This window comes from Chionomys nivalis, chromosome 7, assembly GCF_950005125.1.
Source record: "Chionomys nivalis chromosome 7, mChiNiv1.1, whole genome shotgun sequence".
Classification (NCBI taxonomy): Eukaryota; Metazoa; Chordata; class Mammalia; order Rodentia; family Cricetidae; genus Chionomys; species Chionomys nivalis.
The window spans coordinates 41,481,222-41,508,966 of NC_080092.1; the positions used below are offsets into that span (position 1 = coordinate 41,481,222).

The window sequence follows — 27,745 nt, forward strand, 5'->3', positions numbered from 1 at the left end:
ATTCTTCTACATGTTGATATTCGGTTATTCCAGTACCATTTGTTAAATATGCTCTCTTTTTTCCATTTGATATCTTTTTGCTTCTTTGTCAAAAGTCAGGTGTTCGAAGGTATGTGGGTTAATATCCGGGTCTTTGATTCGGTTCCATTGGTCCTCCTGTCTGTTTTTATGCCAATACCAGGCTGTTTTCAGTATTGTAGCTCTGTAGTAGAGTTTGAAGTCAGGGATTGTGATGCTTCCAGAAGTTCTTTTATTGTATAGGATTATTTTGGCTATCCTGGGTTTTTGCTTTTCCATATGAAGTTGAGTATTGTTCTTTTGAGGTCTGTGAAGAATTTTGCTGGGATTTTGATGGGCATTGCATTGAATCTGTAGACTGCTTTTAGTAAGATTGCCATTTTTACTATTTTAAGTCTACCTACCCAAGAGCATGGGAGATCTTTCTACTTTCTGATATCTTCTTCAATTTCTTTCTTTCTTTCTTTCTTTCTTCTTCTTCTTCTTCTTCTTCTTCTTCTTCTTCTTCTTCTTCTTCTTCTTTCTTCTTCTTCTTTTGAAACAGGGTTTTGCTGTAGCTTTTGGAGCCTGTTCTGGACCTAGATCTTGTAGACAAGGCTGGCCTCAAACTCATAGAAATCCACTTGCCTCTGCCTCCCGAGTGCTGGGATTAAAGGCGTGTGCCACCACCCCCCAGCTATTTCTTCAATTTCTTCCTTCAAAGATTTAAAGTTCTTGTCATACAAGTCTTCCTCTCAAGTGCTGGAATTAAAGGTTTGTGTCACTAGCCTGTCATTGTAATTATTAAGCACAGTAGAATGGATCCTGAGACTACGAGATGATGTCTTAGAGTTAAGTGTGTTCGTTGCCATGCCTTGCAACAATTTGACCATCTCATTGGCTCCATTCTCTATTGTCTTCCTTTGGAATCAAATTTTATGTCTTAGAGTAGTGATCAAAGGCCATTACTGCTAGCAGAGAATATTATATTCAGTGCAATCCAGTCAGCTGAAAATATAGACCTACGTGATGTAGCCCCAGAAAGCAATTCTTTTCTGGGTCCAACAGCTGTGGCACAGAGGTAGAAGTAAGACAGAGGTCCAGGATTGGGAGGTTATCCAGGGAAAAAGCACCAGGGAAAAGATAATGGAGGTGTTTCCCACTGAGGTGAAGGTGTTTGAGCCCAGGACCATGTCAAAGGATAGCATCTCTAGACATGGATAATCTGAGGAAGCCCAACAAGGAAAATGCATTGGGGAAACTCACATTATGTCTTTCCATTGACGCATTTATGAATAAATGGAATCATATGGGTTATTAGGATAAATAATATTTTTCCACTTTAATAACTCCATGGCAAAAACTTCTAAAATCTATATGTACTGGGTAGTTTTACATCAACTTGACACAGGCTGAAGTCATCTGAGAGGAGGGAACCTCAATTAAGAAAATGCCTCCATATAATTGGGCTGTAGGCACATTTGTAGGAAATTTTCTTAATTAGTGGTTGATGCAGGAGCGCTCAGCCCATTATGGGTGGTGCCATACCTGGGCTAGTAGTCCTGGGGTCTATAAGAAAGCAGGCTGAGCAAGTAATGAGGAGCAAGTCAGTAAGCATATCCTTCTATGGCTTCTGCATCAGCTCCTGCCTCCAGGTTTCTGCCCTATTTTAATTCCTGTTCTGGTCTTCAGTATATGCTGGAAATTGACTAAAATGTCTAGGAAGGGACATAGAAAAAATACAGTCTGATTCCTCACCTGAATGTAGATGAATGGCCTCCACTCCTGTTCTCAGTGAGTCCTTTTTCCCTCTGAAACTTCGTGCCTCAGACCTCTGTTATCTTCATTTCTCTTAGGATTCTGGTACCACCAGATCTGTTCATAGCATCCTAAGCCGGGGATTCTCTAACCCTTAATCTTCAGGTTCTACATCTATCAACAACCCAGTTTCAGCATCCTACAAATGGCATATCTATCCCAGCAACAGCCCCAGGCCTGAGTGTGAGTTTTCTGTGTTAGCCACCTTTCTCATTGCTTTGTTAAAATGTCTATGAAAAACTACTTACAGAGAAAGGGTTTACTGGGATTCATGATTTGAAGGTACAGTCCAGCAAAACAGAGAATGATTGGCTACAAAAAAAAAATGGCAATGGCTATGGTGGTAGGGGTAGGACAAAGCAGCTGGTCACATTGTATCTAGAGTCAGGAAGTAGAGAGGTGGGCTGTGCTGGTGTTCCCTTTTTTCTTTCCTTTTTATTTCAGCCCAGTATCCAGATCTTTGGATGTTACAAGCCACTTTCAGAATGAATCTTCCCTACTGAGTAAACCTCTCTGGAAGACCTGTCATAGACAAGAGTTAGGTAATTCCAAATCCATTTAAGTTGACAATGAAGACTAATTACCACCCTTGAGAATACAATCTTTCCTCTTTTTCATTCTGCTGTGATTGTTTTTCTTTTCGTGTCTTTACTTTTTGGTGTCATTTTGTTATTGTGGTTGGCTGCTTCTTTGTTGGGGATCCTGTCTGAAGTGTAAACATAAGAACTTCTTGTGAGGCGGGTGGTGGCGCACGCCTTTAATCCCAGCACCCGGGAGGCAGAGGCAGGCGGATCTCTGGGAGTTCGAGGCCAGCCTGGTCTACAAGAGCTAGTTCCGGGAGAGGCACCAAAGCTACAGAGAAACCCTGTCTCGAAAAAAAAAAAAAAAAAAAAAAAAGAACTTCTTGTGTATTTTCTGAGACTGACCCTTCTGGACACACACCATGAAGGACTATATTTCTGGGGCCTGCCCTGATGTTTTAGTGTTTGTATTGTGTAATGTGTTAATTAGAATAAAGGCATTAAGATCCTCAATCACTGATTCCCTTTGAAAACACTCAAATCCCACCACCATCAACATCATCATTAGAAATGTACCACTTAGGAAAGGACTTTCCAAATAGGGCTCAATTTGCCCAAGAATTAAGGCCAACAATAGACAAATGGGGCTTTAATAAAACTAAAAAGCTTTTGCACAGCTAAAGAAACAATGCTGGGTGAAGAGGAAGCCCAGAGAATGAGAGAGAATCTTTGCCAGTTATACATCTAACAGAATCTATAAAGAATTAAATCAAAACAAAACAAAAAAAAATCAAGCAAGCAAACAAAAAAACAAAAAAGCCAAACAAACAAAAAATTACCTGCATTAGTCAGGGTTCTCTAGAGAACAGAATTTATAGAAAGAATCTCTAGGTATATCTAGAAAGGGAATTTATTATAATGACTTACAGCCTGGGGTCCAGCTAGCCCAACAATGGCTGCCTATGAACAGAAGGTCCAAGAATCCAGTAGTTGTTCACTCCCCGAGGCTGGATGTCTCAGACGGTCTTTAGTATACGCTGGGATCCCCAAAAGTAGGCCCTATTGCCAGTGAAGGAATGGGCTTTCTAGTGAGAGTGAGGGCCAGCAGGCAAAGAACTAAACTTGCTTCTTCCACGTCCTTTACATAGGCTTCGAGAAGGTGCGGGTCTTCCCACCTCAAAGATCTGGATTAGAAATGGATTTTCCCACTTTAAATTAAGCAAAAATCCCTCACAGTTCCCCCTCCATCTTTGCTCTTTAGTTAATTACAGATGTAGACAAGGTGACAGCTATGAATAGCCATCACAGACCCATTCAGGTCTGGGACCGGAACAGAGAGGTCTCAAAAGAAGAAAACAGTGAATAACAAATATGTCAATTAATGAAAAAAGAGGACATGAATTTGAAAGAGAGCAAGGAGGGCTCTATGGAGGGTTTAGAGGAGGGAAACGAAAGGAAGAAATGTTGCAATTACGTTTAATTAATTTAATAACAATTAATGTAATTTAATTACAATCAATCCCCCAAAATTCTCTAACAAAAAATAAATATCTCAAAAAAATGTTTATCATCCCTTGGAATTAAGGAAATTTAAATTGAAACAGCATTGCGGTTTCACCTTACTCCACTCAGACTGGCGAAGACTGAAACAACTAACAACAAATGCTGGCGAGGACGTAGAGAAAGGGAGCCTTCATTCATTGTGTATGGGATCTCAAACTGCCTCAGGCACCATGGAAACCAGCATGGCAAATCCTCAAAAAGCTAAAAAAATTATCCATCATGTGACCTAGTTATACCACTCCTTAGCATATGCCCAAAGGACTTGACAGCCTACTCCACAGATACTTACTCAACACTGGGGAATACTATTCAGCTAGAAAGAAAAATGAGATCATGAACTCTGCAGGTAAATGGATGGACCTAGAAAAGATCATATTGAGTGAAGTAATCCAGGCTCAGACAGACGATGTCCCACATTCTCTTTCACTGGAGGCTTCTCGCTCCAAACTTTCGGGTCTGAGTACATACCCTGTAGCAATTACAGCAACCAGGAAAGTAAAATGGATCATTGCCTGTGCAGGAGTGTGGGGAGCAATAGAGAGCGGATAGAAGGGTACAAATGATCTGATAAAGGGAAGTGGGAAAAGGGGGCTCTTATTAGGGAAGGGAAAGGAGATAGATATAGAAAGAGTGGGAAGGTAATTTCCAGCAAGGATGTCTGAAAAATATAATAATAAACCATACTACTAACTAAAAAAACCCACCTATAAAACACATCTGTATATAAACATGCATAGTCTAAATGAAAATTTCTCATCTGGGCTGACAATTCTCTGAGAGCCAAAGACCACTTAGCAAAACCCCAACACCAGCCATGAGAAACCTTCTTTTAAGTTGTTGATCAGGGTTGTCCAAGAGACTCCCAAAGTATTACAAGCTGTTTTGCTATTGTCCTTGGCTGCCCTCCAGAGATGGAAGGTACGTCATTGCTGAAGACACCACGCACACAAGACACAGGGCCCAGAGGCACCTGAACTGGAATGTCTCCTCCCTGAGGACTTTTATGGTACCAGAAGACTCCATGAAAGCTTCCAGGGGGTGAAGCAACCAATAGTCCTACCTAATTATGAGACATATGAACCAAGAAAGAAAGAAAAAACCTATGACACAATAACCCTAAGAGTGCAGTAGTGACACCATGCAGTAACCAACAGCTCCCTGAATGGACTTAAGGCCAGCTCAACAAGATGAGAATCATGCCTGGTTCTGGAAACCTAGCTAACTACTTAGTGCTAGTGAAGCCATGGTTCCTGGAGGGAAACTCATATTGCCACTTTACTAAACCAGCATAACTCCTAACTACACGCTAAATATTTATCCTTATATCCTGATAAGCGTAGTCTTTGCCCCTCATCAAGAAAATTTCTCTTTGCAACGGAGAGAGAACATTCCAGAAAACCCCAACTAATAGAAATGCAGAGTTGTGGAGCCCAAACACCAATGGATTTATCTACAATAAACGTATCCTATATAGCCTAGGGAACATTCTGGAAGAGGAGGAGTAAAGATTGTAAGAGCCCAAAGATCAGAGTTTGCTATGAGACTGTGTCGTCAGGAATCTCAGAAGTTATGCACATAAAGTCTCACTGACATGCTGCCTAAGCATCAACTGAACAAGGACAAGAACAGCAGACATGCCAAAGTTGCTGGGGGAAAGCTCGGGAGGCCTCATCCCTACACAAAGAATGATAGGCAACTGAAGACCGCAAAGACTGGGAGCAGAGTCTCCCCCAGGGAAGAGCACACCAATTAGCAGTGACTAGCTTTAGTGGAGCGGTGGTACAAAGAGAAGAATTCTCCATGAATTCCAGGAATAGGTTAACTGCCCAGACAAGGAGCCACTCGTTGTTGTCGCCATGATGATCCTGCTCACACGTACTCCAGCTACTAGCTGAGTCACACTAGCCTGCTTGAGCAGGCCTCAGAAACGGCTGTCCTCACTTTACCACTCTGTGTGAAAGCCGGCGAGAAGCCGCAAAGCACCAACATGTGCTGTCCCTCACTTCCTATCTCATCAAAGCTAGTCTTTCTACCTCTGCCAAAACCTCAAAATGAAAGCACCGACTTCTACCTGCTTCCTTTGCACATGCTTCTGTTCTTCTGACATTTGCTGGGTGTGAACTTGTGTGCTTCCTCAGTCCAGCGTCATTTTCTCTGTGAGACTTTCTATCATCTGCCCTTGTTTCTATCTCACTTGTGTTCGTTCCACTGTGCTAGTTACCCGCAGGCTGTCCCTACTCCTTCAGAGCAGGCTGGGAGTTTACATTCCCCTGGGCCTTAGCTCGGGACTGTAGCAGCTATTTAACAAATGCATGGATGAATAGTTGTATCCTGGGATTAGCCAGATTGGAATCTCCAATTAGCTCCTATCATATTAATGGAATCATTTCTCAAGCATTGTTTCACACAAATGTTGACATAATGATGATTTTGCCAACCTCCCTCCCTCCCTCTTTCTTTTTTTCTTTCTCTTTCTTTATTACAATACATGTAGTTGCTCCTACCCATAATAACTTTCAAGTGATGTTTCTTTTACTTATAATTTAAATTTCTTTCCATTTGTTTTCTTAAATGTTATCCATCATTTTAGACTTGGTTCATATTTTTATTCCTAGACAGGATTTCTCTGTGTAGCCCTGGAACTCACTCTGTAAAACAGGCTGGCCTCAAACTCAAACTCAGAGATTCATCTGCCTCTGCTTCCTGAGTCCTGGGATTAAAGACATTCACACATTCACCACCACCACCTGGCCAGGCTTTTCTATCTTTTTTTTTTAAGTATAGCTAATTTCCTGTATCATCATGAAATGGCAGAAATTTTAGTTTATTTTCTTCCCGTTTTTATAAATATGAGTCCTAATACTGAAGGACCAGAGACTTAACAGGTCCTGAATTCATTGCAATGAAAGGAGAGTGTGGTTAGGTTGTAGGGCAGCCTCTCAGGAGCTTTCAGATTCTAGAATTTTTTTTTAATATCCCATTTGCTAGAGCAGCCCCCCTCAGTGACCTAGCGAATGATCTTTTTAATCCTTTGTGAGATTCACTCCAGGAGAAGGTAGTCTTGTTACACACTCCTAAGCCCTTAGATGGCTATCTGTTGTGTGTTGTTTTATTCTTTTGACTTTTTGGGGGATCTGCCACCCAGCTCCCAAATAAATCATACATGGAGGCTTATTCTTAGTTATGAATGCCTGGTCATTCACACATTCACCACCACCACCTGGCCAGGCTTTTCTATCTTTTTTTTTTAAGTATAGCTAATTTCCTGTATCATCATGAAATGGCAGAAATTTTAGTTTATTTTCTTCCCGTTTTTATAAATATGAGTCCTAATACTGAAGGACCAGAGACTTAACAGGTCCTGAATTCATTGCAATGAAAGGAGAGTGTGGTTAGGTTGTAGGGCAGCCTCTCAGGAGCTTTCAGATTCTAGAATTTTTTTTTAATATCCCATTTGCTAGAGCAGCCCCCCTCAGTGACCTAGCGAATGATCTTTTTAATCCTTTGTGAGATTCACTCCAGGAGAAGGTAGTCTTGTTACACACTCCTAAGCCCTTAGATGGCTATCAGTTGTGTGTTGTTTTATTCTTTTGACTTTTTGGGGGATCTGCCACCCAGCTCCCAAATAAATCATACGTGGAGGCTTATTCTTAGTTATGAATGCCTGGTCTTGACCTGGCTTGTCTCTTGCCAGTTTTTCTTAAGTTAACACGTCTACCTTTTGTCTCTGGACTTTTCTCTTTCTCTATTTTTGTATACCTTTCTTCTTTCTCTTTGGCTGGCTGTGTAGCTGGGTGACTGGCCCCTGATGTCCTCCTCTCCTTGTTCTCTCATGCTCCTTCTTGTTTCTCCAGCTATCTATCCTCTCTGCCTTTCAGCCCCGCCCGTCCTTCCTCCTGCCCTGCTAGTGGCCATTCCTCCCTTTATTAGTACGATCAGGTGTTTTAGACAGGCACAGTAACACAGCTTCACAGCGTTAAACAAATGCAGCATAAACAAAAGTCACACAGCTGAAAATAATATCCCCAACAGCCATCCACTTACCCCAGGCTGAAGAAGGAAGAGATGCAGAGTAAGGAGCCAGCAATGGGAAAGTTGAGACCTTACTCAAAGAGATGTGGTTCTTTTTCAGAGGATGGGAAGATAGAGTAACCACAGTCCAGCCAGGAAAGAGGATTTGGTGATGCTGAGAGTCAGGAGGAACTTCTGAGCTTACTCCGTGCATCCTCTGAGACCTAAGCTGAGTGCTGTGTGTACATCATTAAGTCTAAGGGTCTGTTTGTAGAGAAGAGTATGCTAGTGGGATTTGTGCTTCTTTTCATTTATTGTGTCTAGAATCATCTTTGCTCTGGGGAATATGCCTGAGTGAACTCCACACATGAAATCAAACAAAAAATATTTCATAAGACAGGATCAAGATAGTCTGTGGCCTCCTCTTGTGCCTGGGAATCCCAACAAAGAGCATAACACGGGCAGTCTGATGTCCACCTTAACGAAGTCAGTGTACTTTAAACATAAGCAAATCAATGCTCTGAGAAGTTGGGTAGATTTTCATTTTCTTGCTAGAGGGGCAATTTTTTGACATCTGGATGAAATACATTTCAGAATACCGCTTTCGTAGAAATGTACTTTCACCACATGGTAAATTCGTGTTTTCTCTGCTTTCTTCCATCATCAACCTTCAAGGGACTTCAAAGATCAGGCTGCCTGAGCTCTTGAGAAATACCTAGACCATCATGACTATCCCACCCAGGCGGTCTCATGCTGTGTTGATGAAAGCTTCACCCCCAGGAAGAGGGCACAACCTTTTCTACCTCAGCCAAAGGCCACATTGGAAGCACCGCCATCACTTTGTCTGTACTTTCCCCATTTCCATAAAACGTAAGATAGTCTTTATTCATAGCAAAAGTCAGTATGTTCCTGTACGCGTCAACTCTACACCACCTTTCCAATATTCCCTGCATCATACTGGGTGGCTGGTTATAGAGACAGCTAAGGTATAAAATTTGCATGTAGAGGAGCGTGGGTTTCAATGGTAGAACCAGTTATATCGAGTTTAGGGAAGATGCGTGGAAAACAGCATATGGTAGAAAGCTGGAATTGAAGGAATATAAAAAGAACAAAACCAAGCTGTCAATGAACCATATCTCTGGAACAAGGGAAGTGACCATTCTTGTTACAATAAAATGGTTTATTGACCTATACTACATTTCATATACTGCAACATGCACCAAGTTTCTTTAAATATGGGTTTCCTGTATCTTGAGAGTCACTATTAAGTTTTTATAGGATCACAACTTTGGCGTGTGATTAAAATATTGTCATATTTAGAAAGGCATGAGAAAGCTTGTTTTTTACTTTTAAAAGGGATTTATTTTTATTTTATGTATGTAAGTGTTTTGTCTGAACACCTGTGTGTGCATTGTGTGTTTGCCTGGTATCTGTGGATTCTAAAAGAAGACATCAGATGCATTAAAACTGGAGTTATGGGCTATTGTGAGCTGCCACATGGGTTCTGGGAAATGAATCCAGGTCCTCTTAAGAACAACAAGGGTTCTTACCTGCTGAGCAATCTCTCCAGTGCCCAAGATTGTTTAGAAATATTATAAATGAAAGCGTGTGTGGCAGTGCATGCCTTTAATCACAGCATTTAGGGGGCAGAGGCAGGCAGATCTCTCCAAGTTCTGAGTTCGAGGCCAGCCTGGTTTACAAAGTGAGTTCCAGGACAGCTAGGGCTACAGAAGGGAACTCTATCTCAGGAAAAAAAGAAAGAAAATGTCTTTTAGGGTGTGGAGGCACACATTATAATCCTAATGACATAGCCTATTACAGTAGAATCCAAAATTGAAAGTCAGCCAGAGTTATTTAGCAATTTCCAGGCCATCCTGGGCTATACATACCGGTTTATTAAAAACAAACACAAAGTCCATATGTTTGACCCTATTTTAGATTGCACAATCTACATAAATTTTTTGATTCACTTTGTAGTCATCAGGATACAAAATATTTTGTTCAATATTTTATACACTGTATAGTTCATATTTTATTTATTAAAATGTTTATATCATAAATTTGTGCATCTTGTGTTGATTAATTCTAGGTTACTAGTTAGGTTACTTCATTTTTATTTTATTTATTTATTTTTTAAAATTTCATTTTACATTCTGATCACAGTTCTCCCCCTACCCCTCCTCCCCTCTCCTTTATTCCCCCCAGATCATACCCCCATCCACTCCTCCCAATGGGTAAGGGCTCCCATAGGGAGTCAACAAAGTCTGACACATTAAGTTAGGGGAGGACCAAGCACCTTCCCCCTGCATTAAGGCTGAGCATGTCATCCCTCCATAAGAAATGGGATCCAACAAGCTAGCTCAGGCACCAGAAATAGATCCTGGTCCTGTTGCCAGAAGCCTGCCAGATAGTTCAAGCTTCACCACTGTCTCCCACATATGGAGAGCCTAGTTCGGTCCCATGGAGGCTCCACAGCTGTCGGTCTAGAGTTCATGAGTTTCCCTAGCTTGGTTCAGCTGTCTCTGTAGATTTCTCCTTCATGATCTTCACCTCCCTTGCTCACATAGTCCCTCCTCCCTCTCTTTGACTGGATTTCCGGAGCTCAGCCTGGGGCTTGATTGTGGATCTCTGCATCTGGTCCTGTCAGTTGCTGGATGAAAGCTCTATGTGGTAGTTGGGGTAGTCACCAATATGATTATAAAATAATTCAATTAAAAATGGGATACAGCGGTAAACAGAGAATTCTCAGCAGAAGAATCTCAAATGGCCAAAAGACATTTAAAAAATTTCTCAACATCCTTAATCATCAGGGAAATGCAAATCAAAACAACTCTGAGATACCTGTCAGAATGACTAAGATCAAAAATACTGAGAATAGCTTAATTTGGAGAGGATGTGGAGTAAGGGGAACACTCCTCCACTGCTGGTGGGAGTGCAAATTTGTACAGTTACTTTGGAAATCAGTATGGTGATTTCTCAGAAAATCAGGAATCAATCTACATCAAGACCCAGTAATACCACAGTTGGGTGTATGCCCAAAGGATGCTCAATCATACCACAAGGACACTTACTCAATAACATTCATGGCAGTATTATTTGTAATAGCCAGAACCTGGAAACAATCTAGATACCCTCAATTGAAGAATGGATAAAGAAAATGTGGCACATTTACACAATGGAGTATTACTCAGCTGTAAAAAAAAATCATGAAATTTGCACACAAATGGATGGGACTAGAAAAAAACATCCTGAGTGAGGCAACCCAGACTCAGAAAGACAATCATGGTATGTACTCAATTATAAGTGGATATTAGACATAAAGCAAAGGATAGCCAGACTACAGTCTACAGCTCCAGAGAAGCTAGGTTATAAGGAAAACCCTAAGAGAGACACATGGATCGCCCTGGAAAGGGGAATTAGAAGAGATCTCCTGGATTAACTGAGGTGGGGGTCGGTAAAGGGAATGGAATGGGAGATGAGAATTTGAGGGAATGGGATGGTCGAGGGGGGAGAGGGATGGAGTGGGAGAGAAATGAAAGAGAGATCTTGATAGAGGAGCCACTATGGGGTTAGGGAGAAACCTGATGCTAGGGAAATTCCCAAGAATCCACAAGGATGACCCCAGCGAAGACTCCTAGCAATAGTGGAGAGAGTGCCTGAACTGGCCTGCTTGTGTAATAAGGTTGGTGACCACCCCAACTACCACATAGAGCTTTCATCCAGCAACTGACAGGACCAGATGCAGAGATCCACAATCAAGCCCCAGGCTGAGCTCCGGAAATCCAGTCAAAGAGAGGGAGGAGGGACTATGTGAGCAAGGGAGGTGAAGATCATGAAGGAGAAATCTACAGAGGCAGCTGAACCAAGCTAGGGAAACTCATGAACTCTAGACCGACAGCTGCGGAGCCTCCATGGGACTGAACTTTGGACTGTGTGTGAGGCACCTGGCAGTAGGACCAGGATCTATTTCTGGTGCATCAGCTAGCTTATTGGATCCCATTTCTTATGGAGGGATGCCATGCTCAGCCTTAATGCAGGGGAAGGGCCTTGGTCCTGCCTCAATGTGCTATGGAGAGTGGGGTTCCCATATGATGACTGTCTTGCCAGAGTTAAGATTAGTTCATTTTGGCCCCTAGAATTTACACCCTCTGAGAAGAAGAGAGGTGGGGTGCCCTGTATGATGACTTGTGATCATTGCACTGGCTGTGTATCGTACTCTTGATTGGTACTGTCCAATCAGGTAGGAATTAAATGGTGTATAGTGTACAGAGAAGAAAGTGTCCTCTTGGCTTCTCCAGAGTGCCCTGTGCCTGTCACCCTCTCCCTGTTCTTCCCACGGTGAAGGGTACATGTCCAACTCAGTACTCTGTTTATCTCCCCACACTTAAAAAATTATTATTTTTATTATTATCCCTTACATCTTACATGCCTGATTGTTTTCTAATGAGAGACAGAAAGGAGGTAGATCTGGCAAAGAAGAACTGGGAGTAAAGGGAGGGAAGCCATAATCAGGATATATATATATATATATATATATATATATATATATATACACACACACACATATATAATGTTTTTAGACCAAATATTTTATTTTTTAACATACAACCCAGAAATCAGTTTTCTCTTAGAGCCCCTGAGACACATTCTGGGGACTTGCCAACACTACTACCTTGGGAGTTCTGTCTTTGAATGGGAGGAGGGATGGGGTGAATCTCTTCAGGAGAACATTCCCCCCGAGGACCTCATCTGTAAACAGGTGTTCGTTTCTTTTCTGTCCCCAGACTCTTCTAAATCTCCAAATCAGCAAGTTATTAAAATTTCCTCCTATTTACCTCATAAGAACCAATAAAATGATGTTGTTCATATTCTCCAGGCTATTAGAACTAAGCATGTTTTCCTTCATCCCTAGGTTAAGCTTCTGTCTTCTGACCCTAGGGTGTCTGCACCCAGTGGTGAGATAAGACACCATGATTTGAACAACACCATGCTGCCGGTGTAGCCATAGTAGAAGATGCCATCCTTGGCCATGCCTGCTCGTGGTTAGTCATTTCTTTTCCACTGGATTTCTAGAAACTAAAGGTGGCCAGAACTGGCTGCCTTATTTCTGGGAAAACTCCTGGCTGACCTCTGGAACTGAGTGAGGAGAGATGACAGGATCTTAGGTATTCCGTACTCCGATAAGAATAAGGATGGAGACTTTGACGTGGGTGTGACTGTGTTGATGAGTCTCGTAGCTGGTTTTGGACGCTATTGGATATGTGATTACTGCTGCGTGTTCCCTTTGTTGGAGCACCAGGGAAAAAGGTCCCAGCACCAACCTGCAATCTAGAATCCTGACTTGGAAGTCAGCAGCTGCATCCAGCTCAGAAACAGGCAAGTGCATCGAGTTGAACACAGTGAATCTGAGGCTTATTTGTGTTTTTTTTTCTACCCGTTTTTCCACTCCTGCTGAAATACAAAACACACTCCTCCTCCTTTCTTAAGTAAAAAGCTATCCAGCTTGAACAGGACACCTATGTATGGGTCTGTCTTAGCCCAGAGACCTATCAAATGCTCTACATTTGTAGATTTTGAGAATAAACATAAGCTTTTTTTTTTATTAATGGCCTTACTAAAAGCTGCCACATGCCACCAGCAGAGATAGAGTGCTAACGTTAACCATAGTCCTGATGGGCGTGAGTTAGACAGCACTAACGGAGGAATGCAGAGTGAGCGAGCTCTGAGCCCATGATTCTAACAGGCACGTGACTCTTCCTTTGACGTGGAGCTGTCATTCCATGCTGTCTTCAGCATTTTTCTTCATGGACGATGCTCTTCTGTTCCAGGATACAGTTGAGATGACCCTGTGAAGGGTCTGCAAGTGTCTGGCTTGCAGTTTAGCTTCCTTCTGTGCTAGCTTTTCTTCATGTAAGCTCTTGGAAGAGAAATAAGTTCCATCTTAATCAAATTACTGACCTTTAAGGAGTTTCCTGATGTGTACTTCCCCTGGCTTTAATCATCATCTGTGACTGACATGAATTTTAATAACTCTCAGCATCATCCATGAAATAATTGCTCCTTCATGCCTTTCTACAGACTACTTCCTTTTTCTGATAAGTTTTGCTTAATCTGCCACATGTCAAGTTCTTGTATTTAGAATATAAACAAACAATTCTCACATCTAGAATTCTATAATGTTATCACTTTCGTGGGATCTCCTGATCCATTGGGAGTGATTTTTTTCAAACAGCATTTTAGTGAATATTGTTTTAATGAACTTTAACTTTCTCCTCTTTCTTTGTCATTATTCATATACCTTTTTTTTTCTCCAAAGAGGACAACTGCAGAGTCCTCTCCCCCTCAAGGGCTTCAGTTACACAACTTTGCATATAACTATTAGTTAAATGTATGCCAAAAAAGAAAGGTCAAATAGCTTTCTTATCTCACCCTTGTGTTGTTTCTTCATAATAGCTGGCTGACAAAGGTTATGGGGAGGACCAATGACAGCTACCTACAGGACTTCATCCTGGTGGGATTTTCTGATCGGCCTAGCCTGGAGATGATTCTCTTTGCTTTTATCTTAGTCTTTTATGTTTTAACTCTGGTGGGCAACACTGCGATCATCCTCTTGTCACTCATAGACCCCAGGCTCCACACGCCCATGTACTTCTTTCTTGGGAACCTGTCTTTCCTGGATCTTTGCTTTACTACGAGCATTGTCCCCCAGCTGCTGTGGAATCTTTGGGGCCCAGACAAGAGCATCACCTACCATGGTTGTGCAGCTCAACTCTACATCTATATGGTTCTGGGCTCCACTGAGTGTGTTCTCTTGGCCGTCATGTCCTATGACCGCTATGTGGCTGTCTGCCGGCCCCTGCACTACACAGTGGTCATGCACCCACGCCTCTGCCTACAGCTGGTGAGTGTTGCCTGGTGCTGTGGCTTCCTAAACTCATTTGTCATGTGTCCTCAGACGATGCAGCTCTCCCGGTGTGGACATCGGAGGGTGGACCACTTCCTCTGTGAGATGCCTGCCCTTATTGCCATGTCCTGCGAAGATACCATGCTTGTAGAAGCTTGTGCTTTTGTCCTGGGGGTGGTCCTTCTCCTGGTGCCCCTCTCCCTCATCCTTCTATCTTACGGCTTGATTGCTGCCATGGTGCTGAGGATGAAGTCAACAGCAGGGTGCAGGAAGGCTTTCAACACCTGCTCATCCCACCTGACGGTGGTCTCCCTCTTCTATGGGACCATCATCTACATGTACTTACAGCCGGCCAACAGCTACTCCCAAGATCAAGGCAAATTTCTCACTCTCTTCTACACCATCGTCACACCCAGCGTCAACCCCCTCATCTATACTCTGAGGAACAAGGATGTGAAGGGGGCAGTGAGGAAGTTCCTAGGACGAGAGAAAGGGACTGGAGACGCTTAAGTAGAGGAACGCTTGACCAACACAAGGTGGCCATAGTAGCCTTATCCAAAGTCCTTGAGACTAGAATTGCCTTCGATTTCATTGTTATAAAGCATTTGCTTGTGTGTGATAAAATAACTTGGGGAAGAACCCCTAGGCTAAAATGGGGTTCACTTATGTTTCACAAATATCCTTTACACATAGTCTATAAGTAACTTTATACAGTATTTTTTAAGGCACCTGTGCTCTGCCTATGGTCTGTGTCATGAGATCAGAGGTGTACTTTTCCATTCGTGGTGGATGTCATGTTTGTGCTCAAAAAGCTTGGGATTTTGGAAATTTAGGTTTTGGATTTTCAGATTGAGGCTGCTCAACCTGAATAGGTGATTTGTGTAGCCTCGGGTGTGTAGATAACCACGTGAGTCTAAGACTGAGCCAACCCTGCATCTCCGGATTGGAAGTATCTTTCCCCATCTGTAGGCATTGCCTGGGATGCCTTTACTCTCATGAACTAGCCACAACTGCAAGGTACCTACAGAGACACTGAACAACCTGCACACAATGTAGTCAACACCGAAAACAATGAGACAACGAATGTGGCCTTTACTCAAATCTGTCGTATTTATGACTGGCATTTTTCAGACTAGAAGACATCAACATCAGTAAAAATCATAGCATTTTGTGCTGGGCATGTGGAGGCTCCCCAGGTGAGGGCTCACCTTTAAGCTACTGTCTGAATAGGAATTGCTGAGTCAGTCACTTGCATCTTCCTCCTGGATGTTTTACTTAGCAAAGTACTTCTAAGTAGGCTACCTACAGCAAAGGACACGGACTTGGAACTGATAACTCTGGTTTCTTTAAACAGGTGATCACAAATAGCCGTAAATAGCCCTCTCCAAAGAGAGCTCTCCTGTATTTAGATTAGTTACCACCCCATCAAAAATTACTGAGGACCAAGCTTGCAAAATCAGTGCCTCTGGAAAGTAGTACTTACTATGAGTTGCAGAATTTCCAAAACTTGACAGGGGATAATGACTAGTTTCCTTCCTTCCTTCCTTCCTTCCTTCCTTCCTTCCTTCCTTCCTTCCTTCCTTCCTTCCTTCCTTCCTTTCTTCCTTCCTTCCTTTCTTTTTGAGACAGGGTTTCTCTGTGTAACCACCCTGGGTGTCCAGGATGATGTGCCACCACCGCCACCAGGCAGAGTTACAACTTTTAACACACATTTTTCTAAGAATTTCCCAAACTCTCTCCATCAACCGTGCCTCCTGAGTGCTGACTTTAAATGTGTGTGCCACCAAGTTTAGCAAAAGCAGCAATCTCTCTTTTTTATTGAAAAAATGAATACAGTATATTTTGATCACATTTTCCCTCCACATCCAAATCTTCCCCACCCCCACCCACTGAACTTAATGTTTGTGCTCTCTCTCTTTCCAAACAAAGGAACAACAACAAAAACCCCACAAAACAAAAATAAAAATAAAGACCAATAAGACAGAAGATGCCCAAACAAAGCAAAATGAGACAAAGAGTCCACAAAAATACCACTGAGTTTATTTTGTATTGACCAACAACTCCTGAGCTTAGTCCTGCCCTGAATTGTGGTTTATATACCCTGTGAGATTGCATTGGATAAAACCGATTTTCTCTTTGCCAGCAGATATCAATAGCAGATAGCTTCTTGGTTAGGGATGGGAGCCTGTGTACTCTACCCCATCTTAGTGTTGGAACCCCATGGGTTCGAATCTTTACAGATCTTGTGCGTGTTTCTATGGTCTCCATGAATTCATAGATGCATCTGCCCTATTGTGTCTAGAAGACACGGTTTCCTTGGAATCATCTGTCACCTCTGGTTCTTGCAGTCTTTCTGCTTTCTCCTCTGTGTAGCTTCCTGTAGCCTTGAGGGGAGAGATTTGATGAAAACATCCCTTGTAGGACTGAGTGCTCCAAGGTCTCTTATGACCTTTGCATTGCCCAGCTGTGTCTAGTTTCTGTGTTAATCCATCTGTCTCAAAAAACTTCTCTTCTTGACACAACCTTCTTGAGAGTGGATTGAGGCAGAATTCATTTAATGTTGTGTTCTTTTGGCAGAATAATAGAATTAAGTTTCCCCAAGGCCTGTGATCAATCTAATCTCAAGTTTTTGACCATGATAGCAGTGTCAGGTATGGGTCCCGTCTCACAAAGTGGGCCTTAAATCCAATGTAAAAGGGGTTGGTTAGTCCCATAACATTTGTGTCACTATAGAGCCAGTTTTTCTTCCATAATGGTCACTGCTGTAGGTCACAGAGTTTGTGGTTGGTGATATTGATCACTACTTTTCTCCTCTGGTAGCATGCAGAGTTCCTTCAAGAATTGTGGATACTCCACAGTAGAGGTGAAGCTTCTAGGCACCAGCTCAATTTATCTGAGTTCGATGCCGTAAGTAAGAGCTGTATTCGGCAGTAGGGCCTTACTGTCAGGTTGTGGAGAGTAACCAACAACCAGAGCAATAACATGATATCTGGGGATTTCCACGGGGCACCTTTGGCAATGACTCAACAAGATGTAACCTATTTCTGGCACTGGATGTCTTGGCGGCAATATGTTTATTTGAAGCACTGTTTCCACTAAATATATGGTGATTCCATTTTGATTCCTTTTAAATAAGTATGTTAGGAAGCTTCTACAGCAGTAGGTTTCCGTATGGTTTTTCAAATAGCCTTAGTGTTAGTTTTCTCTCCCCATATTCCCTCCTTCATCTCTCTTTTCCATCCCTTCCTTCTGTAATATTTCTATCTAGCTTCCCCTTTATCTCTCCAAAACAAACTATTTGATTTCCCCTTCCTTGGAAATTCATCTTCTCCTCCATCATCGCTTAAGGTACCTAACCTCTGTGCTTATTTTGATTGTAGCACACACATTGACGGTTTAAAAACTAATACTCACATAGAAGAGAAAATGTACAATATTTGTCTTTTTGTGTCTGGGTGACCTCACTCAGAATGATTTTTTTTCTAGCTCCATTCACGTTCATGCAAATTTCACAACTTCATTTTTCTCAGCAATTGAATAATATTCCATTGTGTAAATGTACCACATTTTCATTATCGCTCATCTGTTGATGCACATCTAGGTTGTTTTCAACTTCTGCCTACTATAAATAGAGCAGCGATGAACATGGATGAGCAAGTGTCTCAGCAGAAGAATGTAGTCCTTTGGGTACATGCCCAAGAGTGGTACAGCTGGATCTTCATGTAGATCTATCTGTTCCTGGCTTTCCAAGGAACTGCCACACTGATTTCCATAGTGGTTGTACAATTTTGCACTCCCACCAGCACTAAATAAATGTTCTCCTTTCCCAACATCCTCTTTTGTATGTATTGCCATTTGTTTTATTGATCTTGGCCATTCTGAGTGGTGTAAGATGAAATGTTACTGTAGTTTTTTGGTTTGTTTGTGTGTTTGTTTGTTTTGAGACAGGGTTTCTCTACGTAGCCCTGGCTGTTCTGGCACCCACTCTGTAGACCAGATTGGCCTCAAACTCACAGAGATTCTCCTACCTCTGCCTCGTGAGTGTGGGCACCACCACCACATTGGCTCAGAGTAGTTTTAATTTGTATTTCCCTGATGGCTAAGACCATTGTGCATTTCTTAAAGTGTGTCTCAGCCATTTGTATTTCTTTTTTGAGAAACTTCTACTTAGATCTATACCCCAGTTTTTACTGGGGTATTTTCTTGATATTCAGTTTCTTAATATATTCTAGATACTAATCCTCAATCAGATGTATAATTAATTGGTAAAGATCTTTATATATTTATATATATAATTGGTTGATATTTTAAAACGATGGTGTCTTTTACCATACAGAAATTTCTCAGTTACATGATGTCCATCCTGTTCATTAACTGTTGTTCTTAATGCATGTACTATTGGTACCCTGTTCTGAAAGTCTTTTCCTGCGCCACGAGTTCAAGCCTATTCCTAATCTCTCTTCTATCAGATTCAGGGTGTGTGGTCATATGTTGAGGTCTTTACCCATTTAGAATAGAGTTTTGTGTAGGGAACAGATATGGATCTATTTCATTCTTCTATATGCACCATCCAGTTTGGCCAGTGCCATTTGTTGGAGATGCTGTCTTTTCTCCAGTGTGTATTTTTGGTTTCTCTGAAAAAAAAAAAAACAGATGTCTTTAGTTTGTGGACATATAAATGGTTCTTCAATTCAATTCTATGGATCAGTATGTCTTTTAGTATGCCAATACCATGCTGGTTGCAATTTCCTTCTTAATTCTGCCTTGACCTACTTTTTTATTCATTAGTGAGTTGTTCAGTTCCCATGACTTTGTAGATGTTCTGTTGTTTCTGTGGACTTTTTTCTGCCCCATTCTTTGATTCACGCATATTGTATCTCAGTGCTTTACCTTCTTAAGTAAAAAAAAAGACTTCAGTATAAGATTTTTTTAAAATTTCAAAGTGTTGACTTGTTAAATATAATTAATGCAATTCAAAAAAGAAGTAGAAATACCAATCTAAGTTTTTCTTTGTTATTGTTAATTTTTGCCAATGGTGCTTTTGAGAATCTAATTTTCTGATTCTCTTCCTACTGTATATTGTCAAGGCATCATAATGCACCCCATAAACCTGCATAACAAATGTTTACAATTAAAACGAATTCATACAGTTGCTCAAATACTATAGAATGTTTCTGTGCAGGTCAGATTATTTTAAGGTTTATTTACATTGTTTACTAATTGATTTATTTTTTTTCCAGAAACAACTCTATGTTTTCTATCTAATGAACCTCTCTTCTCAATTTTTACTGCTTTCTTCAAGATCCAATTCAAAGTTAGTACTAACTAGGAAACTTCCCTTCTTGTTGGCTAGCTTTTACAGTACCAGAGGTGTTATGCAGCTTGCTGGAGGAGAAAAGTCAGTAACATTCTTAACCAGTGGTGAACCCTGGGAGCTGCAGTGTGCACTGGCTTGGCAAGATCTACACATGGTGTGCAAGCAGGAGGAACGGTACAGGGATAACCAGCTGATTCGTTGCTGCATTTAAGTCTCGCTTCACAGGGAAACACGCCAGATGCTCTAAATCTGACCAAGAATCCATGGCTGGGAAGCTAATAGACCTCGGATCAAAGGAATAAATATTTCAGGATAGAGTGGGGAGAGACGCATGATCCCCATTCCTACCCGAGGAACTTTGATAGTTGGTGGCTGCCAGGAGAGGGAGAGTCAGTTTTCTTTAAGGGTGTGGTCCCTTGTAGAGGGATCTTGCTCCTGAGGATGGCTCCACACCCTTGTGCATATGGACAGCTCTAATTGGACTCAGTGGTGAGAGAGAAGAAGAAGAGGGAGGAGGAGGAGGAGGAGGAGGAGGAGGAGGAGGAGGAGGAGGAGGAGGAGAAGGAGAAGAAGAAGAAGAAGAAGAAGAAGAAGAAGAAGAAGAAGAAGAAGAAGAAGAAGAAGAAGAAGAAGAAGATTAGAAAAATATGAATTTGATGTATGTAAGTAATACCTCAGTGAAGCCAATTTTTAAAAGCATCAAAGTAAAAGCCCTTTCAGATTTCCTACCTGACAAGAATGAGCTGCACAACGTCGTCCTGCTTAGTACTCCATACTCCCTGGTTTCTATACCTCAGTGTGGCAGTAGGTGTGAATGGTGCTGTACAGGAGTCAGGTCTGGGGGGCACTGATGCTCAACTATTTTGGAAGGAGTCTTTAAAATGTACTTTTTAAATGTATTGACTTTCTTTTAAAGTCTTTCAATAGTTAAATACAATGTAGCAGGATTCATTATGGCATTTGCTGGCACATACCTAGCCCAAAGATCTCTGCGTTCCTACCCAGAGGTTCTTGCACATCCACATTCATCATCCACTGTTCACAAAAGCAAGGAAACGAAATCAGCCTGGGTGTCCATCAGTGGACAAATGGATGATGAAAACGTGGCGTGTATACACAGCTAAATTTTATTCAGCTGTAAAGAAAACCAAAACTATAAAATTTCAGGAAAGATGATGTATATAGAAATTATTATACTAGGTGAGGTCACCCAGACTCAGAAAAACGTGTGTTCTCTCTCATACATGTCTGAGCTCCTAATTATTACACGTGTGCATTTATGTAGGAGTGAGGGTGGATTTATGTCATGAAATCAGAAGGGGACCATGAGAGGTGTTGCAGAGGTTTTTAGGTGTTTTTTGTTTGTTTGTTTGTGTTTGTGGATTGTTTTTTTTGTTTTTGTTTTTGTTTTGTTTTGTTTTTCAAGACAGAGTTTCTTTGTAGGTTTTTGGAGCCTGTCCTGGAACTCACTCTGTATAGCAGGCTGGCCTCGAACTCACAGAGATCCACCTGCCTCTACCTCCTGAGTTCTGGGATTAAAGGCATGTGCCACCACTGATGTAGGGGTTTTAAGGAAGGGGTGGGGAGGGGAAATGCATGAGAGGGGAGAAGGAACAACCAAAGTAAAGTATGTATGAATATATCACAACGAAGCGTGTGAAAATGTAATGTAATGTAGGCTAATCAAGTCTCTTTTTGGAATAACAAAACTTTGGTCAATCATTGACAGTTTTTGTTTTATGCTAGGTGGAAACTGTCAGGTCCAAAGGAAACTAAAGGAGGCACATGTGTCTAGAAGGGACCGGTTTGGCTCGGCTCAGGTTGGGCTATAGAAGAGTTCCTAAGAGCCCACAGCCAGCATTGCTCAGGAACCTGTGAAATGGGTTTCTATCAGCCAGAAAGGGTCTCTTGAAGTATACCTACCGTTCCATATCAAAGCCCATGCTGCCCTCCAGACACCTTCCATCCCTAGTCACACTCTCTTGCAGATAGACCTGGTCATGTCTAGCCTGCTTCTTTTTCTCTCGCTCTGGACTCTTCCAGATTCCTCTGGTTGTTCTCTCTCGTTCTCTCTCTCTCTCTCTCTCTCTCTCTCTCTCTCTCTCTCTCTCTCTCTCTCTCTCTCCACTAAAACCTCTCTAATCATGGAGCCTATCTTGTGCCCACTCATAAAAATTTTTGTAGTGATATTCAAATGGATTAAACATTTTAACCTTTATCATTTGTATTATAGTCACTACATTATTTGGATACCTCACTCACTTCTAATTTTACTAGAAAATATGTACCATGCTTATTCATTTAAAAGAACCTATCCTTTTGCATCGCCGTCTTGCTCAAACTAGGCTCACATTTTCTTGATCATTTCAACAATATGAACAAGTTAGCAAAATGCAATTTTTTAATTTATTCTGCCAATCTTTCTTTCTAAGAAATTTTTTAATTTATTCTGCCAATCTTTCTTTCTAACTATTGCCAGTATTTGAGTGATATAGGTAAAAATCTTCGACAAGCATTTATGCCCTGTGAGTTTTTTATTTTATTTATTTTTTTTATTGATTTTTATTGGACTCTACATTTTTCTCTGCTTCCCTCCCTGCCTCTTCCCTCCCCTTCAACCCTCTTCCAAGGTCCCAAGCTCCCAATTTACTTAGATCTTGTCTTTTCGTACTTCCCATGCAGATTAGATCATGTATGTCTCTATTGAGTCCTCATTGTTGTCTAGGTTTTCTTGAATTGTGGTTTGTAAGCTGTTTTTTTTTTTTGCTTTATGTTTAAAAACCACTTATGAGTGAGTATATATGATAATTGTCTTTCTGGGTCTGGGTTACCGCCTGTGAGTTTTTTAAAATCTCAGTTTGAAAAGGATTGGGCTGAAATTAAAATTTATTATAGAAAACACTTTGTAATTTGAAATGTAGCATATTTTAAGAGCAGAAGAAATTAAATACAATGACTTTGCAATTCAAAAATGTGCTCAACCAATTCTTTATAATCAAACAGTTAATACTCTTAGGAGAAGTTATTTCTCTCATTTCTGAATTTGGTTCATTGTAAGGGATGTATCTTAAGTGAACTTACTGTTGAGACTAATTAATTACCTCTCTCTATACCCACTACAAAAAAATCTCCCGAGAGTTGTTTCTCTGAGCTAGTCTTTCTAACTCCTGGGAATGGGAGCCAAGGAGCCAGGGAATTCAGTATTATAAATAACTTAGTGTCTTCAGAAGACCTCGATAGGAGCGTCTTGATTTCCTAATGAGTCTCAACCCTTTAAAAGTCTCCCCAATTCAGTGTGGGGAAAAATATTGGGGGGCATAGGGTATCTGTGTCACCCCCTTTCCATGGAGCAAGTGGAGGGGGTGATCATTTCTGTAGTGGGGGTAAGGTTGCTTGTTGCAGTTAACAGTGTGTTTGCCATGTACTGAACATCTAAATACTCACTTCCAGGTCAGTCTTTCAGAGCAAATTAATGCTTCTATCTCTCTCTCTTGCTCCTCATCTTTAAGTTTTACCTGGCAAATGATAGCAAACACCAAGCCAATGTCTGATCAAGCTCCTTGGACCATTCTTGTCTTTGTTCCCTAGATATTTGCTGTTTAGTTAGGTTAAGGTTTCCAATCAACAAAGAGTTGTTTTCCTCTTCAGAAAACCCTCTTTAATTTTGTCACTCACATAGCTACTGTTATAATTTGATAGTGTCCTCCAAAGTTCACGTATTGGACACTGACTCCCCGGTCCAGCAGTGTTGAGAGTGGATACTGTTGAAGGTGCGTAGGTTATAAAGGCTCTCCCTGAAGCCCGGGGTTAGCACTGTTATTAGGCTATTAGCATGGGGGTGGGTATGCTATCATATAGGTGAGTTCTGAATAAGATAATGACTCTGACCTCTCTTTCTCTCTTCTGTCCTTCTATTATGGGATGGTAAAGTAAAAGGTACTCGCCAAGTGTGTCCTCAGGATCCTAAGCTTTCAAAACTGGAAAGGACTGTAAACCAAAGGAATTTCTGTTTGTTCCAGGCCATCCGTTCTCAGGTGTGGATTGGACGGTAGAAACGGCCTGCCTTCCCTGAGCACTAACGTTGTGCACCTCACAGCTTGTCCTGCACACTGCTACAAACATTATTAGAACGTGGGATTTTACTTACTGGCAGTGAATTAAATCCATCAATTTATTTATATCACAAGTATTCCTCTACCTACACATTGCTATAAAGACCTGCCTCCAGTGATTCAGAAGTTGGGTTTTCACCGGTGAGCAATAGATCGAGGCATTTCTTTTTTTTTTTTTTTTTTTTTTTTTTTGGTTTTTCGAGACAGGGTTTCTCTGTGGTTTTGGAGCCTGTCCTGGAACTAGCTCTTGTAGACCAGGCTGGTCTCGAACTCACAGAGATCCGCCTGCCTCTGCCTCCCGAGTGCTGGGATTAAAGGCGTGCGCCACCACCGCCCGGCTCGAGGCATTTCTTTAACCAAATAAATAGCCTTTGTCCTTCCGTTAAAGAATGTGGTCAAAAGAGCTTTTCTTTTCTTATCTTTGAATATGTGATATTTAGTTTCTGCCACATCTATTTCTATTTATTATATTACTGGAACCAAAGTGTGGTTGGAGCGTAAACACAGGCAGGTAACAGGCGGGTGGCATTTGGGGTGTGGGGGAGGACAGCTACTTCTGTCGCCCAAGAGCCTGGCTGCAACTCTTCTTGAGGGAAAGGCCAAGCCCCGAGCATCATCTCTGGGAGTATTTTAGCCTTTGGCAGTTGTTTATCTCTTGGGAAAATCGGCTGGCTCACCTCTCAGCACCTTTACCAAGAATGATGGTTCTGTGAAAGGCCTCATCTGAGCCAATATCTCTGTCCCAGACTCGGTTTCTTCTGACCGCTCTTAGAGATGCAGGAGAGGGTGCTGCTGCAGGGACGGGTGTTCCTAAGCAGCCTGCTGCAGGTGAGTTCTGGGCTTGCAAAATGCTAGTGCTTCAGGAAGCTTGGAAACCCAACTAGTCTCATATTTAGAAGATATTTTTGCACTTTTTCCTGTGTGCCATGGTTTTCATAAAAACTCCGTGTAACCAAAGCTGCTTTGGGTCTTTTAGGCAATGTCACTTGAATCGTTAGGTCAAGAGATAAGATCAAATCATTAACTTGGAGGCCAGAAGATTTAGGGCAATGGGGCTCTTAATTTCCTGGAAGCTTAGTTATTTGAGTAACTGTCACGTTGTGCCCCATTCCCGTCTAACCTGTAATTCATGGCACAAGATTGTAAGAACAAGAGACAATTGTTTTTGCATTGATGTATGATAACCGAAACATGGACATGGGATGAGGAAATGGGAGAGCCAATCAAATTACTTGAAACAATTTTTTCACGAAGTTCGAAGTTCAGGTGGTTATATCAAGATTTTTTTAAAAAGCACTGCAGTGTTAGAAGACCAGCAAAAGTGACTTTTTAAAATGTTACTTTATTTCTAAAAGTATCAATAAAGGCTTTTCTTCAAAATAAAAGTTTTTTGAATGTTTATCTAGTTTGTTTAATTGCTTGAATTATAACACTATTTAGGGGAAAGTTTGTTTTGAGCTTCTATCCGTGGTATCTCACGTCACAGGCAAGCATTAAGCAAGTCGCTATAGTTAAAATGTGGATGGTATGGTGAAATGTGTCCCTGACGGAGACCATTGTGTCCAGATCAACTTGACTATTTTTTTGCTTTTTTTATTTTGTTTTGCTGTTTTGTTTTAAGAGACAGAGACAGGGTTTCTCTGTATAACAGTCCCGCCTGACCTTGAATTCACTCTGCAGACCAGGCTGGCCTTGTGAACTCACAGAGATCCACCTGCTTCTGCCTCCCAAGTGCTGGGATTAAAGGTGTGCGCCACCACCGCCCGGCAACTTGACTATTTTCTAATCCTTGCCTGTCGTGCTCTCTGAACAGGAATGTGAGGTCGCGGCTGATGGAGACAAACAATGAGAGCTCTGGGGACTTTATCCTCCTGGGCTTCTCTGACCGTCCTAGGCTGGAGATGGTCCTCTTTGTTGTCAATATGGTCTTTTACTTTCTGGCTGTCACGGGAAACTCCACCATCATCTTCCTCTCCCTAGCGGACCTTCGGCTGCACACGCCCATGTACTTCTTCCTCAGCAACCTATCTCTTCTCGACCTCTGCTACACAACAAGCAGCATTCCCCAGCTGCAGGTCAACCTCTGGGGCCCACGGAAGACCATAAGCTTTGTAGGGTGTGTCATTCAGCTCTTTGCCTTCCTGTCCGTGGGGGGCATTGAGTGCATCCTCCTATCAGTCATGGCCTATGACCGCTTCGTGGCTGTCTGCAAGCCTCTGCATTACCTGACCATCATGCACCCACAGCTCTGCCTGAAGCTGGCAGCCTTTGCCTGGCTCAGTGGCATTGCCAATTCCATACTGATGTCCCCGTTGACCATGTCTCTGGGACGATGTGGTCATCGCCGCATCAACCACTTTGTGTGCGAGATGCCGGCCATCATCCGCATCTCTTGTGTGGACACAAGCCGGGTAGAAGGCCTAGCTTTCTTCCTGGCCATCCCCATTGTCCTTGTGCCTCTCACCATGATCCTGGTCTCCTATGGCTACATCGCCGCTGCGGTGTTGAGAATCAAGTCCGTGGCTGGTCGGCGCAAGGCCTTCAACACCTGCTCTTCACACATGGTAGTGGTGTCTCTTTTCTACAGTACCATCATCTACATGTACATGCAGCCTGGGAATGTGGCAAGCCAGGACCAGGGCAAGTTTCTCACCCTGTTCTACTGCCTGGTGACCCCCACACTGAACCCTTTCATCTACTCGCTCAGAAACAAAGACATGAAGGCGGCCATGTTGAAGGTTCTTGGAAAAGATAGAAGCCTGCTGGACACTGGAGGGCACTGATGGGGCCTGGAACTCACCTCAGGTGTTCACTCATCTCAGAACCATGGTGAATGATAACAACAATAAACTGATGATGGTGAAGATTTGGGGGCTTGTATTCCAGAGGTTCCAGACCAGTGACACGTATTGCTGCCTTCAGGGAATAGCCCTTCATGTCATTGGGGGGATATGTCTGTTTGCAAAAGACAACAAACTGACAGGAGGCACATGGCTTTCTTTTTGCACCAAGTGGAGACAGTGATTTGTTTGCTGCTAACCTGTGATGCTGGAACGCTAACGGCAGAACATTTGCTCTTCCCCATGCAAGGTCTGTTCTCAATTCTACAGCTCTATGGCTCCACCCTGTGGAAATAGCACTACCACTTCCTCAGTTATCACCGGCCAATCCTCCTCCCTACCCGGCACATGCAACTTAATCCTTCGACTAAAAGCACCGCTTATTTTAAATTTTAGGTCGCGGGCCATGTGTAGGTCAGAAAATGAGTTTAATGAATGCAGCAAACATTTCAAAGTCTGCTAGAGGAGCACGAAACCGAGCAGGCTGATTTGTGTGGGGCAAGTCAGGGGCTGTTCCGGCGTGACAAAAGAGCTGCTTTTCCTTCTGCTGCTTTTGAGGCAGGGTCTCACTATGTAGCCCGATTCCTCTCCTGCCTTAGTTTCTCAAGTGCTGGGATTGCAAATATTTGGATTACTAAAGTTTTCCTTTGTTGTTTTGTTTT

At 42.1% G+C, this 27,745-nt stretch overlaps 1 protein-coding gene and 1 pseudogene across 1 annotated transcript; both read left to right on the plus strand.

The window, feature by feature from the left end:
• The first annotated feature begins 14,373 nt into the window (after window positions 1-14,373).
• Window positions 14,374-15,324, plus strand: LOC130877653 (putative olfactory receptor 2W6). Its single transcript, XM_057775120.1, has one exon. It carries the CDS (start codon window positions 14,380-14,382, stop codon window positions 15,322-15,324), a length of 945 nt encoding a protein of 314 aa, XP_057631103.1. The 5' UTR covers window positions 14,374-14,379.
• Window positions 15,325-26,075: 10,751 nt separating this feature from the next.
• On the plus strand, window positions 26,076-27,380 carry LOC130877009 (putative olfactory receptor 2W6; annotated as a pseudogene).
• The last annotated feature ends 365 nt before the right edge of the window (window positions 27,381-27,745 follow it).